Below are 17,848 nucleotides of genomic sequence, written 5' to 3' on the forward strand. Positions count from 1 at the left end.
CCGACAAATTTGTGACATCACCGTCAAGAGATTTAATCTTTCATACAACCCTGAAGCAAATACATCCAACAAAGCCCAAGCAAGTCTAGGAAATGTGGCAAAACTAGATTCCCCCAGCTTCAGGGCTCCATTTCATGCTCTTATACTTTTTTACTATGAACTTTTCAGTAGAATATGTTCATTTCAGAGACCAGTTGTTAGTCTATGTGGAGATTATGCATGGAGGCTACGAAATTTGCGCTGTAGTTTGCGACAACTGGTTTAGAAGAAAGAGCCATAGCTCCAAACATCGACACTGTACGGTAGTGCTCTTATGGGGCTGGTACACATGCTGCGTTCGAGTTTAGCCATACCGGCCACGAGGAATCAGCTAGACTGGTTCATCTGTTAGATTTCATTACGGAATGGACGTTTTTGGTAGAAGAAATCTAGTCTGAAAAAGCGTGTGTATTCAAGAAGAGGTAGTCTAATGTCACCACTCTCATTTTGGTAGGGAAGGACGAAACACACTGTTATACTGTAGATGCTTGATTGGCAATTTAGAAAATGCTGTTTGATGAACATAGAGAAGTTTCTGGGTTTCATATTTTTCTTTTTTGTACAACGTTTTAGGGCTTGTTCTTGACACATCATTAAGTAAAACTAATGACAGCACCAGGCTTTTTTTTCAGGACCAGTGAAGGTCTGGGGTAGAATAGGTCTTCAGCAACCCATGCTTGCCATAAAAGGCGACTATGCTTGTCGTAAGAGGCGAGTAACGGGATCGGGTGGTCAGGCTCGCTGACTCATGTCATCGGTTCCCAGTTGCGCAGATCGATGCTTATATTTGTTGTTGATCACTGGAATGTGTGGTCCAGACTCGATTATTTACAGACCGCCGCCATATAGCAGGAATATTGCTGAGTGCTGCGTAAAACTAAACTCACTCACTTTTAAGATTTCTGTGTCTTTGGACTTGCGAGTCTCATATACAACTATATAGCAATACATATACTGGCATCTCCTATTCTCGCTTTACTTACGGATATCGGCAGAAAAAATAATACAAACAGTTCTTTTCATATGTAATTACTGCTCAAACATCTGCATCTATCAACTGCTTGATCCATCAGGTGTATTATTGCACTTAAGCTCGATGAAAAACATGGTTGTAATAAGGTGTAATAAGGAATGGGAATCCTGTCAGAAAGGGCAGGGAAAAGTTATTATTTTACCAAGTTGGTTAAAACTCACGAATATTTGTTACATTGCAACATTTTGATAATTCACGGACTTGGGCCACTTCCTAGTTACCAGTCAATTATATAAACAACCGCTAAGTATCATGCATCAGTCATCTCGGCAGAAAATGTGTTTACCGCTAGATTAGGAGACGGCCCTATACTATTCATTGCATTACAAGCAACAGACAGTACAGTAGTGTAATGACATGTGAATGAAAACAAAATATGTTCAAGTACCAGTTTATCCTGTTTCTCTTGTATTTCGTGGTTGGCTATGAATAGTGGAGTGTGTACAGTGTCTAAAGCTTATGTCTGTTTAACACTACAATAGCCCATTTTGTAGTCTGAAATTTCACCAGATTTATTTGCAAAATGGTAGAGGATATGAATGTATGAAATGAGAGGACTGTATCTAGATATGTGAATTTTATCACCATGACCACACCCATATTATTGGGAAACATGTCACGACCTCACCACCTCTAATATACACACATATGGATTAAGAGAGGAGGTTTGGAAAGTGCATTACACATTTATCATATTTATAGATCGTCAGTAATGCTGAACTTGTGTGTGTAACCGCTCTGAGTCTGAGCCAACAGTTGAGCCAATGAAGTCTTATTCAGTCAAGACATGATCCTGCATCATGTTGACTGTAGGACTGCATCATATGTTGACTGTAGGACTGCATCATGCTGACTGTAGGACTGCATCATGTTGACTGTAGGACTGCATCACGACTCTTGGCTAAGCCTCACATTTAGTCTGACCAATTTGGTAAAGTTTCAGTTCTCAAAATTAATGTCTACATATCTTGGAAGGTGTATCCATTCCTAAACAGACTATTGATCACCTGGTAAATAGTAGTTACAGTGAATCATGACCAATGTTTTCCAGTTTAGGCTAATTATATTGTTATCTTTGTACATCTATATGCATGTATATAAACACTTTGTACTGACTAAGCATTTACCTGAGGAAGGAGCAAGATTTAACTCTGAAATGTGTAGAGAATAAAAAGAAGTTGTTCTCCATAAAATGTGTCATGTATCAGATGTTTTACGTTTCAGATGAACGGTAACATGTGGATATGAGCGTATCATCCTTATTTAGGTTGACATGCTGGTATGGCCAAGCATTCAGGAGAGCTTGGAGCCTGTATGGATCCAAAAGCAAGTTTGAATACCTGCAACTGTCCCGTTATTCCTCACCTGCCTCGTCTGGGATAGGTCAACGCCATAAGACAGGCTCCCATCTCCACACAGCTCCATTCAAGCAACCAGGCCCTGTGGCAGAGTTCATCACCATACATGGGTTACAGGTCACTGGCAAGACAGTTGCCAAAACTCGAGAATTTGAAAATGAGTACTACCATCTTTACTTGGAACACTCTGAATTCTGGGATTATTTTCTGTCTGGTAGTACAACAGAGTCTCAACAGCACCCTGATGCAGTGTTGCTTTCCCGGGGATTGGTAAATACACATTGTGAAAATACAAACAGTACTGATCAAATTGTATCTGAGCATGTGAGACATTTATTAGAAGTGACAAGAAATCGAGACACTGAGTCTGTGATAAAGTCAATGCATGAACTGGCGAAATACTTAACTGTAGAATTACCTGTCATTGACAACAAAACTCTAATACAATGTATGAGAAACATCATACAATATCCATTCCGAGACTGCCTCACTGGAGAGACACGAGTCCTTCGCCTAGAGATTGCTAGCATATTCCAGAAGGAATTCCAGAAAAGACATTCAGAATGGGATTTAAAGGAATATTTCCTAGCTGCAGACTTTCACTACCATTTTCGACTAAGTTACAGTGTAAGTCACTTCATGAAGTCATTTTTCAACCACATGCAGATAAATATTCATGAACTATCCCAAGGAGACCTTGTTGTTCTCATGTACCACGTGTCCCTCTACCGAAAAATGTCCAGATACATGTTGTTGTTACTTGTCGAAATAATTTCGGCAAGGCTTTCTGAGTTTAATGCCCAAACCATTGGCATTGTTTGTTTAGGTCTTTTTAAATCAGAGTGGTACTGTCCAAATAAACAGCTTTTAAACAAAATTATTGATTTATCAGGGGGAATTGTGAATGAACTCGATGATGTTTCCCTAACAGCTCTTCTCAAATATCTTCGGAGGTACACACATAGAAGAATGATATTTGCTGTACCCGATAGATACCAGACATTGGTAGATCTCCAACCTGTGCTTCAAGCCCGTATGCAAAACACCCATCACAGCACTCTGATAAACATTGTTCATCTTTACGAACATCTAAATGATATATCTTCAGATATGATACAGGACTTGTGTTCCATTCTGTTAAAAGAAGATCTTGGAAGCTGGCGCCTAAAGGATCTGGCTAAGTTCTGCTCAATGGTGGGGAGGTTATCATTCTCAGTTCCAGAACGAAGAGAAGCCTTTGAGAAAATAGTATCTGAGTTGGCTTCAACGAGGCGAGCCATTGAGATAAGGACCTTTATGCCATCATTTGTAGCTTGTCTACGTGGAATGTCTCTAGATGGATTCTACCCCCTGGAGTTGATCAGTCAGCTGTTCAGCAGTACAGAAGGATGCCAGTGTGAGTCTTCTCGTCTTTTTGTGATTTTATTAGCTAAAATTGATCTCAGCAGTATTCCAGGTATATGACAGCAACCTGTAAAAAATCAGATGTGTGTGAAACAAACCAGTGATTGATATTATGAACAACATCCCACATCATTAGAGCATGAGTTGTTGTTTGGTTGGCTTTTTGTTTAACATCGCACTCAGCAATATTCCTGCAATATGGCAGGGGTGCTTGAAGATACACATTTACCTGTACACACAATCAACCATGACACAGAGCCGTCTCTAACTGCTATTGTAAACGAATAATGAGTGTTTTCTGCAATTTCATTGGTCGAGAAACCTCATAAAACATAGTTTGGTTCCCTGACTTTAAAATGCTAAATAACACTCCAATGATATGTGTGAATATGCAATACTTTCATTTAGATAATGGAGGCTAACTTTATTTTGTGCAATCCAGATTTTTTTGTCTTGGTTCTTTTGATGAAATACAACACTGTCAATTTTAAGTTAAAATTGCCTGTGTTGAATTCCAGTGAATCCCGGATATTGAACAAACAAAACTATTTATGCTCTCAGTCCATTCATTGGCCTCACACAACATGTACAGATTGCTAAAGACTTTGTCTGGCTAGAACTCTCACAGTGTAATGCTGAAGTATAATTCAAGGTATTCAGAGAAAGTTTCACAAAGAGTTTTAGAGCTTGAAAATCCTCTTAAAATTATGTAATTATGAGAGCTGTGTGAGGGCTGTATGTTATCCCGTGCTACCTTGCTCAATGTGTCACATTTGTTCTTGCTGTCTCCCACTGGTTTGCCAAATCACATGACAGCTGGAATATTGCTGACATAGCAACACTGAGTCACTACACTTATAGTTGTCCTAAGTATATATATCCTTTCTCAGATATTTATGTAATCTGTCATACAGACCATGAAAAATTATACCCAGCAAAGCACATGCAAGCTTAGATAGTGTTTCAGGTCTAGATTTTCAAAGTTTCACGAAAATGAAGAAAATCTTGGGGCTCATTTTCATTATATTTTGCTGCTTTTATTATGAACTGTTTTATCTGTAAAATATATTCATTTCAGAGATAGTTGTTAGTGTTATTTATGAAGTGAGAATGTATTGCCCTCTCTATGTACTCAGATCAGATTCACATTGGGCAGAACCTGTACCACGTGTCCGAGAGTGTAAAGATCGAAGTTCCCCACTACACTGGACCATTCCTAGATGACCCTGGACAGATCGCTCTTGCCACGGTATGATAGCACAATCACTTGGTCACAGACGCAATTATTGTGGAATTATATTTTGTGTTTTAACATGTTTGAGGCCCTGCAATTTTCTGCTCAGGGTTATGTCCTTTCCTATGTGAAAGGAACCAGTGTTGGTTCAGGTCCTAGAATCCCCCAATTGTGTTTCTTGGTCTGTCAGTCTCAAGTGTTAACAGAATACCAGGCAGTTGCCATCTTGTAACCTGTGTTTGTTTGAGCATGCAAAGATTGTCCTCCACATTGCACCGATGATGATCCGGGTTAGAATTTGTCTTCAGCAGCTCATACTTTTCATGAAGGTGACTAACAGTAACAGGTGGTCAGACTTGCAGACTTTGTGGACACTTCATTGCATCCCAGTTGCACAGATCGGTGCTTATGTTGTTGATCACTGGATTGTCAGGTCCAAACTGTATGTACACACCAATGCAATACGGCAAGTATATTACCATGTGTGACGTCTAACAACCAACCAACCTTCACATTGAGTTCACACACTGTGACATGGCAGGAGTACTGTTCAGCTTGCATAAACTTAATTCATTCTGCATCCTGCGTCTGTTGCAAGTTCAAGCTGAGAGTATTAGGAATGTCGTCTAATACTGTGAAGCTATTCATCTAAGTCACTTCTATGGTAAGCCAATCTAAGCAGTATAATAGAAATATCTTCTTGTCAGTTGAGTGAGCGAGTATGGTATTATGCTGCTGTCACTTTCTACAGTTTTTATTGTATGACACTGACAGCAGTGTAACTGAGTTCTGTAACATTCTGTTAATGGGCAAGTAATGCATACTCAGCACATTTGGCAGTAACATGAAGAGAAACAGTGATGTATGTGGCCTTATCATATGGTTGGTTTCCTTTAGTGCGAGTTGGATTTTACACAGCTTTTAGCAATATTTAAGCAATATCACAGCAGATGACACCAGAAATGGGCTTCACACATCTTACCCATGTGGGGAGTCAAACCCGTGCAAATGATTAACCACTAGTCTACCCATCCTCCCCTGTAGTCAGTTTAAAATGAATGGAAGTGATGCGGCTTTCTGACCAGTACCATTCTGGTGAAGGCCACAAGTGCAAGGATTTTGCTGACGTGTCCACATGTCCAGAAACATAATCTTGGCAGACTTAGATTTGTACTTACAGTTGCAAATTTCCGGCATGTTCAAGTGACCCAACACAATCCAAGCACAAATGCCTAAACATTCAGTTAAGATCAAACTTCTCACTTCAGACAAGTGTCAGGTGACACGGCTGGACTTGGCATGATGATTTGTTTCCTGTATTCACAGTCATAGTGCAATTATTAGCTTATCCTGTATTCTTCTTTTAAATATGCTTTCAGTGCAGGAAGTATGAGGCAGTTCAAGAAAAGCAAACCCAGAAGAAAGCAGAAAGAGAAGACCTGACACATGAACTGATGTGCTTGTATTCTGATATTCTTGGGGGCAGAGAGTATGTGCATCTTGGCACCCTCCTTTCACATTACAACACCCCTGGTGAGTACATTCTACTGATTGTCTACAACATGAAGTGTCCGTGCAGCAATTGATCACCTATGTATGGAGAGCAAGTGTTGAATGTTTAGCACTGCTTTTTAATGACGTTCAAGTTTAGTGGACTGGGAAACTGACGCACTAAAACTCTCGCAAAAAAGTATGTGTTTATTGGTTAATGATTGATTACTTGCTGTTCTCTAAAATGTATACATGTGGGGGAATAACAGTATATGCAGAGTTGTCTTGTTGATTTTTTATCATTTTCACATGTTGGAGTCAACTTGGTTTTTCAGATATTGAACTGAGACTTGACTCTGATGGGAACCCAATTCCTGTAGCTGAATGGAGCTCACAGGCCAACAAAGTTGCACATGTGAAGTATGTTAGAGAAAAATCAGCTATCTTGTCCCCCTATTTGAACATGGTGAAGATGTATTACAACTCCTAGAACTGGAAGGCGACACAGGCTTGCCATGATATAGATTGCAATAATATTAATGTTGCAGGGGTTGCTCTAGACTTGATCCAAGGATAACATTGAGCCTCAAGTCTGCATCAGATGTCTCGGGATTTTCCAAGTCATGTTATACATGTAGATTATAACTGTTATGGATATGAAGAGGGTTAAGGTGCAAGAGGCATCAATGTCTAGTTTACCATAACAAACAGGGAATGCAATGTTTAAGTAAGGAAAACTTTATGAAATATCCCAATTTGAACAACATGACAATTCTTTTTTCAGGTTTGCTTGCCATGGGCACTAAGTTTAGTGAAATCCCAGATAAAGCGAGTGAGTGAGTTTAGTTTTACGCCGCCCTCAACAATAGTCCAGCTATATGGTGGCGGTCTGTAAATAATCGAGTCTGGACCAGACAATCCAGTGATCAACAACATGAGCATAGATCTGCACAACTGGAAACCGATGACATGTGTCAACCAAGTCAGCGAGCCTAACCACCCAATCCCGTTAGTTGCCTCTTACAACAAGCATTGGTTGCTGAGGGCCTGTTCTACCCCAGGACCTTCCCAGATAAAGTTTTGTGTTCGTCCTTGAACTGTCACAATTTCAGTACTCTCTAAATTGTGTGTTCTGTAGATAGACACCAAGGATTACAATCAGGCATATGTAGGGACTTCCTGGGCCAAGGATTACAATCAGGCATATGTAGGGACTTCCTGAGCCATGGCAAAAATTCAGGACAGTCCCTTGGCTGTATTTCCTTTTACCGTAATAGGGGAAACAGGAAATAACACCTGGCAATTCAGCTGTGCTGGTATGATTAGGTCACCATTTTCCAGGATATGTTCTGTGAATTTGCATACATCATTGAGTGTTACAAAACTGAATTGAAGAATGCCAGCATGCTAATTAGCTTATATGAAGGAACCCCAAAATTTTGCCAAAATTCTGACCAAATGGATCAGGTGGTTGAACTGTGACTTTTCTGATTGCATGACAGAGTGGGGCAAGTGTTGTTCGATCCCAGGGAGTTGAGATTGACATCCAATAATGAAGGAAAAACAAGCAGCGCCTTGAGCATGTATTTGTTACCTGCATAAGTGCGCTAATTAAATCCAATAATGATGGCACATCCATTACTGTTTTGTTAAGGCCAAATTTAATTATTTACAGGCCACAGTATGGGTTGTTTCCTGTTAAACAACAGAAAAAGGAGTGTTTTTTTTATTGGTCCTCTGTTGTTGCAGAGTGGCAGTGTTGCTGTACCCCTTCAACGCCATCTACATACTGAGGAGGCCTAAGGGACACATAGAGATGCATGTGTCAGGATACTACCTGTGTAAAGCAAGGCAGCTCAGGAAACTGGGATATCAAGTAGTGGAGGTATACTTGGATGTATCACCATTGAAAAATGAGTAGAGGATAGGATAGTGTATGTGATGCATCAATAGCTTTGTGGTTAGCTCTACAACAGCTGTATCCTGTCTGTAGTTGTTCAGCACATTGAGGGCTATGACAGAATAGATCACTGCACTACTTTGTGTGTGGTGGTTGTTGGCTGATGCCCACAGAGTGGAGGTCGCTCACAATATCAATCATTAGTTTATGGTTGTTGATGATTCCAAGGCTGCTGGATGTAGCCGCCAGTGGTGAGATGGCTTGTCAATCATCTGGACAAAGCATAACACACACAACATTGATGATCACCATTCCAAACAGAAACAAGCCACAGGCTTGCTTTCTACCCTGATGTGTTCTGATGTAGGTCTGTAATTCTGCATGATGTCCGAGTTTTCCTGGTTTCATAGATGCGATGTGGTAGCCTAAAGGTTCAAGCCTTCGCTCATCACGTAATATGTGTGAAGCCCATATCTGGTGTCCCTTGCTGTAATATTGCTGGAACATTGCTAAAAGCAGCTGCAAGCCAAACTCACTCACTCCTGTTTTCATACTTGTTTTGTTTTTGCAGATTCCTCACTATGAGTTGAAAGAAGCACAGGATAAGAGGTCGTACGTTAAACAGAAGTACCTGGAGCGATCATGACAGCAAAATGCATGCATATAAGGTCACCCAACAACCAGGCATGGTTAATTGTTTTTAGTCAATGTTTCCATTCCTCTGTGCAGTGGTTGACAAGATACTGGAAGATGTAGACAGTATAATATCACATCACAAAGTTACCATGGAAACTGTATGCTGTGTAGTGTCATCATGTCTTCCATGTACATCAGCAAACAAAAGGACAGTATTAGATCTGGGTAAAATGAGTATTTATTGACAACAGCATCCTTACAATACCATAAAGTACATACAATGTTATGTACATACTGTACACTTGAGAAACAGCAGGATGGGAAGTACTGCAACATGAATAGGTGCTGATCTTCATTTAGACAAACTTGAGATCATATTCTCATCCACAAGACTACTTACTTTATCAGATTGTGAGAAAAGGTCAACATGTTTTCAAACTCAATAGAACTTCATTCCAAATAATGCTGAAATTATGAAACTCTTCACAGTAAAGCCAGCGTGAACAAAACCTTATTAACATTTTGCAAAATCTTGCAGACAAATACACAAGATCAACCATTTCCAGTAGGCATCAGTGACTCCAGTGATGCACATTTACAGCATATATTCAAGGAGAAACTCAATGATGTTTCAGAGTTCCCATTATGTGTACAGTGTTAACCTCTGAAATACATATTAAATACAAAGTGCTCTTATTTGGCAACACTGAGGATTCAGAATGTCACTTTGATCACCTCAGTCATCCAGCTCACTGTCTTCCTCGCTCTCTAGTCCTGACAGAAGCATCATCAGTTTCTGAAATCTTGCGGCAACCTGCAACAAATGAGAATTTCTATGATTTAACAAAGTTGTCTATGTATTTTGTTCACCTCATTCTACGACAAAAGTACTGATAGATAGCCAGAACTGTGTCCACAGCTCATCACTATTTCCAGCTCTATATAGGAGACAAATACACACAGTAATTCTGATACCTGCATATAATACAGTGTCCTGGAAAAACGGAACATAAAGAATGTGGATCTAACACCATAAATTTGACATTGTACACACTTATTTTGCGACACGGTGGGAAAGTTTTAAAATGGCAGGAAAGCTTCCTATTTGCACAAATTAAAAGTATGTCACAATCAATTTAATCTATGCACAATGTGATGGTCCTATGACCAAATGCAATCTCTACTGAGCATATACAATTGTCTGAAGGATAACTTGAACAAACAACAAACATCTCTTCCACTCCGACACATCCTTGTGTGACCGAACAGAAAAATTTGAGGATGATTAGAAAACATTGCTGTAATGTCAAAATTAAGGGAGATAACCATGTTGTAACTTAGGTATACCACTAGTGATAGCTATGATTTATAAAAAATGCAAGAGATTAAAAAAGTTTTTCTATCTGACACCAACAGGAAACTGGCAACCACAATCCAGACAGAACATTGACAACATAATTGATAAATATATTTGTCCCATCAAAACTACCTCATTTGGGGTGACCAGTTTGAGTTTCTCCGCAACTTGTGCAAACGTATCATCGCCAGGACCATTCTTCTTACACATCTCAAGGCAAACTTTGTCCATATCCCTGAAAGAAGCAGTAGAAATAAAATCACAGTGTTGAAGAGATTAGGTGAAACTGGGTAAGTTGATACCATGTATCTGGTTGCTTGGACCAGCGCAGACTTATGCTGGTTTTCCACTGCGATACCATGTTAACAATGATGATAAAAACTCAAACACACAATAGCAACTTTAGTGGTATGGCCGAATGATCAAGCTAAAGACATCCCACAATTCACCATAGTCAGCCAATCTTCTAATCAGACTCATAAATAAGGTAAGTGGTATGCCACATTTAGCAATATCACAGCTGGTGACACTAGAAACCAGCTTTACACATTGTACCCTTGAGAGGAATTGAACATGAGTGAACACAATAATAACCAGGCTATGCCACCAGCACAAAACAAGATATCATCAATGCTTTAGTGCAGCAAGACTAATTAAAGCTTGTGTAAGGCTTGCAAGGTATAGTTCATTTGGCTCAAAAGTGGACCGATGAATTGCAATCTAGCTCAAAAACTAATAACACTAACACCTGGCTGTGCCTTTCTCTACACTGCTCCCTCGTAATAAACAGTGAACTGTGCAAATATTTTGATGATAGTTTGTTCAAAAGGCACTGATGCAGGGCAATTTCCATGGACTGATTGTTTTTTGTGTCACTGTTTTTCTCCCATGAGTACCTGGGTGATATCCCAGAATTCATGACTGGTTCGTGATCTCTGCAGTGCCACCCATGTGCGCAATTGATAGTTTATACTTTGTTATTATGAAAACAAATCAAACATCTTGAAGTCTACTCATCTACGAGTGGTGTAAACAAGAGTCCTCAGAAGATGACATATCCCACCAGCCCCCACATATTCGAAAGGACAAATCATCTGACAGTTACTTATTGTGTTTTTAGACAATGGAATTCATGAAAAATATAAATGCCATATATCTGTAATCAGAAAAAGTCACCATTTCAAGATCTGTCTCATATTTCTGCCAAGATCTTTTGAAAGATCTGAAATGGTTTTCGAGTTGTGCTCCGGAAACAAGGTCCGCAACGTGTTCATGGAACCAAGAAAATAATAAATCACACAAAAAAATGTATATACCAAAAGGCACCACTTTGGGGTCTGCCACACAGATCTACCAAGTTTTACTGACAGATATTAAGAAGTTATTGAGTTCTGTTCCAGAAACGAAACAGTCTGAAACGTTTCCATGGAAACCCAGAAAATAATAAATCGCTAAAAGCTGTAAGTAGCATAAGGCACCACTTTAGGTTCTGATTGATATATCTACCACGTTTTTCAGAAAAATATTGAACTTTTTATTGTTCTGCTCCAGAAACGAAGCCCATCCCTCCATTTTGAGACTCTGTCAAAAGTATTTCCACTGAAACCAAGAATTCTATAAATCACAAAAACCTGTAAATACCAATAGGCACCACTTTGGGGTCTGCCATACATATCTACCAAGTTACACTGACAGATATTAAGAAGTTTTTGAGTTCTGTTCCAGAAACGAAACACACCTCTCACTTTTGAGACTGTCTGAATCATTTCTATGGAAACCGAGAAACTAGGAAATCACAAAAACCTGTAACTAGTAAAAGGCACCACTTTAGGTTCAAATTGATATATCTACCAAGTTTTGCTCGGGAAACAAAGCCCATTTCTTAAATTTGAGACTAAGTCCGAAACGTTCCATGGATACCGAGAAAATAATACATCACAATAACCTGCAAGTACCAAAATGCACCACTTCAGGTTCTGACTGATGTATGTAACAAGTTTTACAGAAAAATATTGAACAGTTTTTGAGTTATGCTCCGGAAACGAAGCCCATCTCTCAAATTTGAGACTAAGTCTGAAACATTTCCATGGAAACCAAGAAAATAACAAATCATAAAAACCTGTAAATGATCGCAAAAGGCACCACTTTGGGGTCTGCCACACATATCTACCAATTTTTGCAGAAAAATATTGAAAGGTTTCTGAGTTATGCTCTGGAAACAAAACGGACGGATGAGGCATCAACTATATCCCCCCGCATTACATGCCGGGGGATAAAAAAATTATAGGCCTGAAAAATAACGAAGTCAGTGTACATCTTTATATTTTGTCTTATAAACCTTATTAGTTCCTTGTCACATTTGTGTGCGTTTTGAAAGTTAATAAAAAAAACCACATGGTCTGCCTATACTTACAGTGAATTTCTAACATGATTTTAATATCTAAACATTGGATAGATTGCCAACATGAATCATATTTCACACACACACCCTATTCGCGACCTACTGCATGTTTTCTGTAATACAGATTCTACAGAATGCTACAAGAAATACATTAAAACAAAATGCAAATATTAAATTTAAGACAGACGAAAGTTATAGCAACAATGTCAGGCCATTACCTCGTTCAGGAATGTATCCATCAATATCCACATAAAAGAACGATATTCCATTCATCAGCAGCTGGTAAATAATCCTGCTCTATGTCTTGTGTCTTTCTATAGTTTAATATGCCAAAAAGTGACACATCGTTTGAGAAATTTTCACACTGGTGTATAGATAATCTCATTGGTCACCCAGGACAGCACACCTGGCAACTAACTGTATGATATCCACCATTAGTTAGCCAATAATCAGCAACAATCAATTAATCAAGGCAGTGGTGGCTAACTCTTTGTAGGAAGGATGTTATTTTTACACTCGTACTTTACGACAGGGTGTATTCAGTATAGATTAGTAAATCTACACTCATAAACACTGCCTTTTTGAGAAATCCACTGTGGAAGTAAGAGTAATTAATCAATCAGTGTGTTATCGGTTAATCCTTTGATCGATGTCTGTTTTTGTAACTCAGCTGATAAACCCTCTTGCATCACTTACATGCACATATTACATACCATGCAATACATTCGCCAGTACAGACCTTAATTTAGAATGTTGAGTATTTACTCCAGACAGGAGAAATGCCAAATGGGAACCTGTGTTGAGTAATTTTAGTGGTGTTATCACTAATTATACCCGTTATAAATTCATTAACAGACCATCAAGTGAATGAGGACAAATAACGTGTAGATTTATACCATCAAACACGAGTTACAGCAAGGAAGATGTAATTTCTTTATCGCATGCAACCTGAAAACACTTATCGGCCGAAACTGTTTTGAGGATACCAACGGAACTTCGTTGTTACATAAGAAATACACACAGCCATTTGCTGTGTACTTGGGTTAATGGATATAATCAGTTTTTTTACATAAGAAAATTTTCAGATTTCTCTACCAATGGCAAAGTCATTATTAGTTTATGAATTCAGATAAATCAACTGTGTGTTTAAATTATCATAGATTATAAACCAGGGTCGTAGCTACCAAAATTTACATATGATGTTTGCAATGACAGCTGGGCCAACCCTCAAAACTATCTAAATATCAAGCTTTGCAATCTTTCGTACTCATATGAAACAAATGGCTTGCTATGTGTATGTAGACATCATATTTTCACATGACATGATTAAATATCAAGGTAAAAAACACAGAAATAGGATCAAATTGGATCAGTCACTATACTATCCAGGCATCAGAAAAAAAACTACACTGCTGGGACATTTTGTTACAATCAGACAAGGAATACCATGGATATTTTAAATAACAGCATGTGATGGGCATCCAGCACTTTTTCGTCTGAAGAAATTCGCTAATGTAGACAGGAGCCCAGTCCCCGTGTCCATCACAGTCAAGGGAGCAGGTGCTGACTGATTTGCTGCTTGGTTTCGTAATTACACTGGTGGTGAGAAACACTATTCGCTCCATATCAGTACCCCTTTACATAACTTTTTTATTATTAGGACAAAAATTCTGAAAAAAACTCAGAGAATTGGTATGATTATGATTATGATCAGCGTTTCATTGAGTATATTATGCATATTTGCTTTTGAGTTACATGGCAGTTCATCGTGACGCTTTTGAGGAAAACAGACTATAAAACATTGTCAAGATCTCCCTGATGCAAATTTGATCAGAATCTGGTCCACAACCAAAGGAGAAACGTTGACATCACACTACGCTACGGAAGCCATCATGTGATGATGTACATTTAGCCAAACTGCACATTTGGACAAACAGAATCATTTCTTAAATAGTAGCAATGTTTTCAAACAAATATATAATGCAGACTGATCCTGCCCCAATCTGTTCCCAGAATAAGCGTAATGGGGAACTAACATGGAAACCTGAGGGGATTCTGGGTTAGAATTGGTTCCAAGGAACCTAAGCTAGTCGTAATGGGTGACTACATTGATCGGTAATTTGGTTGATGTCATCCTACCCCAATGAATCATAGTATCATTCACAGGAATATTTACTCTTACGGTTACACCACATATCATAGAAGTAATAGTAATACACTGCAGAGAGTGTTAAAAAAACCCAAACACACATATCTTCTGAATTCATAAACTTCATAAAATTCTACAGAACAAAAATTCTTACTCACTTTGTCCATTCCACCTCAGTCTCTTCTTCCTCCCACTCCATCAGTTCCTCTGAAACAGGTGCTGCTGTCCGATTGCCCACTGTCCCCAGATGTGCAGAACTGTCTTCCCTCTCGGTTGGAGCCTCGCGTGTCCCCCAAACACCATCACCCTCCACAACAGAACTTGCTTCTCTGGAAGCTGCTGCTGCATGGCTTGCTGGTATACTGGGTTCTCCCACAGTGCAAGTATTCAACACTGGAGGATTTAGAGATGACACACTGGACACGCCAAGAGTCTGCTGTTCACCAACATTACTGGACATTCCAAGTGGAAGGGACTGTGCCCTTTTGCCGCTGCATTCTGTACTGGAAGGTTTTACCAACGTCACTGGTATTCCAGTAATTGTTGTTACAGAGTTCACCTGTCTACCTGACTGCCCGCCAATAGGTTCTGGTTGATTACACTGGGAACTGCCTGTACCAGCTTCAAGGTCATCTGACTTGTGGATAATGCCAGCTTTGACTAAATGTTCCTTCAATGTTATTACATCCCGTTGGGTTGCTTCACTTAGAACAGGCACACTTTTTACTGGGGAATTATTTCTTGATCCAAATGTTTTTGAATTTGCTGCCATGCAATTGTTCATGAAGTCCATGGACATTGATATGTCTGCATCACTTCTACTTATCTCAGCAGTCTTCATTGCCTTGGCAAGAATGTCCGACATACAGCTCTGTGAAGCATCCCCTTGCATAGAGGGGCCATCAAACATCTCTAGAATGGACATCCCAAAGCCTGTTCCAGACACACTTCCACCATCACAGGCTTGAACTTGTGATGCAGTGTTGGTTGCACTTGCAGTCGGTGTGGGCATCTGTTTGCCACTGTTCAATGTGATGGCATCGGTATGAGATACTCCAACTGGCATCAGATTAGGGAAACTTACAGTCCCTTTATCTCTTCCTGCTTCAGTATTTGGTAATGACGGTGCTTCCTTGGGTATCTTGCTCTCTTTCACTGACCCAGACAGCGCTGAGATTGTGGAACCAATCGTTAATGTTTTTGCACTTTTCACAGTTCCACTTGACCTCCCAGACGTCTGAGTCACCCCTATGGAGATCTGTGTGACATTAGGACTAGAGGGACCCTTTGATGGAGAAAGTTTCACAAATCCACCAGTCTGCCCTGGAGGTTTAGTTGTACTGGAAGTAGTTCCAGTGAGCCTGTCAGACCCTGGTTCCTGGGTTATGGGTGTGGTGACTGTTTGGGGGACCAGGGTCGGAACACTGGGACACACAGTAGTAACTGCAGCACTAGAAGTGAACACAGGACTAAAGCTTGTGACCATGACTGGATTCGATGTCACAAGACTCGAGGAGTCACCTTGCTGATCTTCCTGCATAATCTGGTCCTGCATGACCACAGGAGGGTTGACAACAAGGTCATCGGGCACACTCACAACATAGTCTGACGTCTGTGTACCGGAACACTTTTCCTGTGATTTCCTTGTTCTCGTCATGACTCCAGTGTCAGAATCAGCACTTCCTGTCACATTAGAGGTTCCTTCTGTGTCCTGTTCTAGCTTTACTGGAGACGATCCTAACTCATTAAGGGAAAGAAACCTCTTCTGACCAGCCTTCTGACGACATATCTTTAACTGAAGAGGAAGGTTCATATGTCATGAATTCCAAGTCATCATATATAATGTACAACTGTATGCCTAGAAAATAGTTTTGCCGTAATCCGAGTTAAGGAGTACGGTATTACATTAATGAGAAGTCACCAGTCAACATTTGGTCAACATGGTAAATGACAAAATTAAACTGGCATATGAAAATGCAACATGATGTCATCATGACTAGAACTGAAACTGATGACAGAACTAGCCTCCTCTACTGCTCATATTAAAGACAAAGACATTGTACTGCAAAATGTGTTTGTAACTCGCATAGTTCAACACATGAACTCTCACAGCTCTAACCTCTGAGAAACTGTGTCCAATACAGCCTGAGACTGTCTCACCTTTATCTTCTTTGCCCTGGCCGGTGAGGTGTGACTGACTGATGGGGACACAATGGAGGGCCGACTACTGAGATAGTTGTGGTTCTCCTTGTCTGCAGTCTGGTCATCCTCCAACTCCAGGGTGGTTGTTTGTGGTGACGGGGGCACAGCTTCATGGACAACCACTTCAGCTGGATGCAGCTTCTTGCTGCTGGGTTGGAAGTACAGCTTCCCATCAATTACCTGCAACAGATTACCTTGCTTTTGTACAATGTACAGGGTTCAATCTAGGATCTGCACATTAGTTCTTGCAACCAGTATAGAGAATGACTCTATTACCGGTAAGTGATATCGACCCCGTGTCTTTGAGGTGACCGAATAACACCATAACCACCAGACTAAATCCACTCTCCTTCAAACACTTCTGAGATAACCAGGTGTCATCATTAGTGTATGGACACACAGAATGAGATTTCTTACTTCCAGTGAATTCTGGGATGGAGGAAAACAGATTCAGTTTTTATTTCTATCAATGGTACACTATATCTGGGACAAAGGGAAGCCAAAGAAAGCCCTGGGAGATCTACTGGCATGTAAGGTTACAATCAATGCTCAATGATCACAAAGACAAACATTTTTGGTTGGACTCTAAACAATCACTTCCCTGGCTGTACATCCTTTAGTTTGGTGTGGGTCATGAAGAAAAC

The 17,848-nt window shown here is 39.9% G+C and overlaps 2 protein-coding genes across 3 annotated transcripts in view; one reads left to right on the plus strand and one right to left on the minus strand.

Annotated features, from left to right (window-relative positions):
- The first annotated feature begins 339 nt into the window (after window positions 1-339).
- On the plus strand, window positions 340-9,943 carry LOC137278440 (FAST kinase domain-containing protein 5, mitochondrial-like). Of its 2 annotated transcripts, none has more exons than XM_067810769.1 (7): window positions 340-489; window positions 2,297-3,826; window positions 4,971-5,083; window positions 6,448-6,601; window positions 6,895-6,979; window positions 8,309-8,444; window positions 9,031-9,943. In XM_067810769.1, the coding sequence occupies exons 2-7, from the start codon at window positions 2,317-2,319 to the stop codon at window positions 9,103-9,105; spliced, it is 2,073 nt and encodes a 690-aa protein (XP_067666870.1). In that variant the 5' UTR covers window positions 340-489; window positions 2,297-2,316; the 3' UTR covers window positions 9,106-9,943. The 2 variants fall into 2 exon arrangements, with proteins under 2 accessions (XP_067666870.1, XP_067666871.1); XM_067810770.1 differs by having other exon boundaries at window positions 342-461.
- LOC137278439 (GON-4-like protein) overlaps window positions 9,318-17,848 on the minus strand; it is a 41,473-nt gene continuing 32,942 nt past the window's right edge. Inside the window, exons 25-28 of the mRNA XM_067810768.1 lie at window positions 17,163-17,384; window positions 15,161-16,797; window positions 10,585-10,687; window positions 9,318-9,909 (exon numbers count right to left, since the gene is read on the minus strand). Of these exons, the coding sequence (XP_067666869.1) occupies window positions 9,832-9,909; window positions 10,585-10,687; window positions 15,161-16,797; window positions 17,163-17,384 (2,040 nt within the window). The 3' untranslated portion in view covers window positions 9,318-9,831. The remainder of the gene's footprint in view (window positions 9,910-10,584; window positions 10,688-15,160; window positions 16,798-17,162; window positions 17,385-17,848) is intronic.

The sequence above is a fragment of the Haliotis asinina genome, chromosome 3 (assembly GCF_037392515.1).
Source record: "Haliotis asinina isolate JCU_RB_2024 chromosome 3, JCU_Hal_asi_v2, whole genome shotgun sequence".
Lineage (NCBI taxonomy): Eukaryota > Metazoa > Mollusca > Gastropoda > Lepetellida > Haliotidae > Haliotis > Haliotis asinina.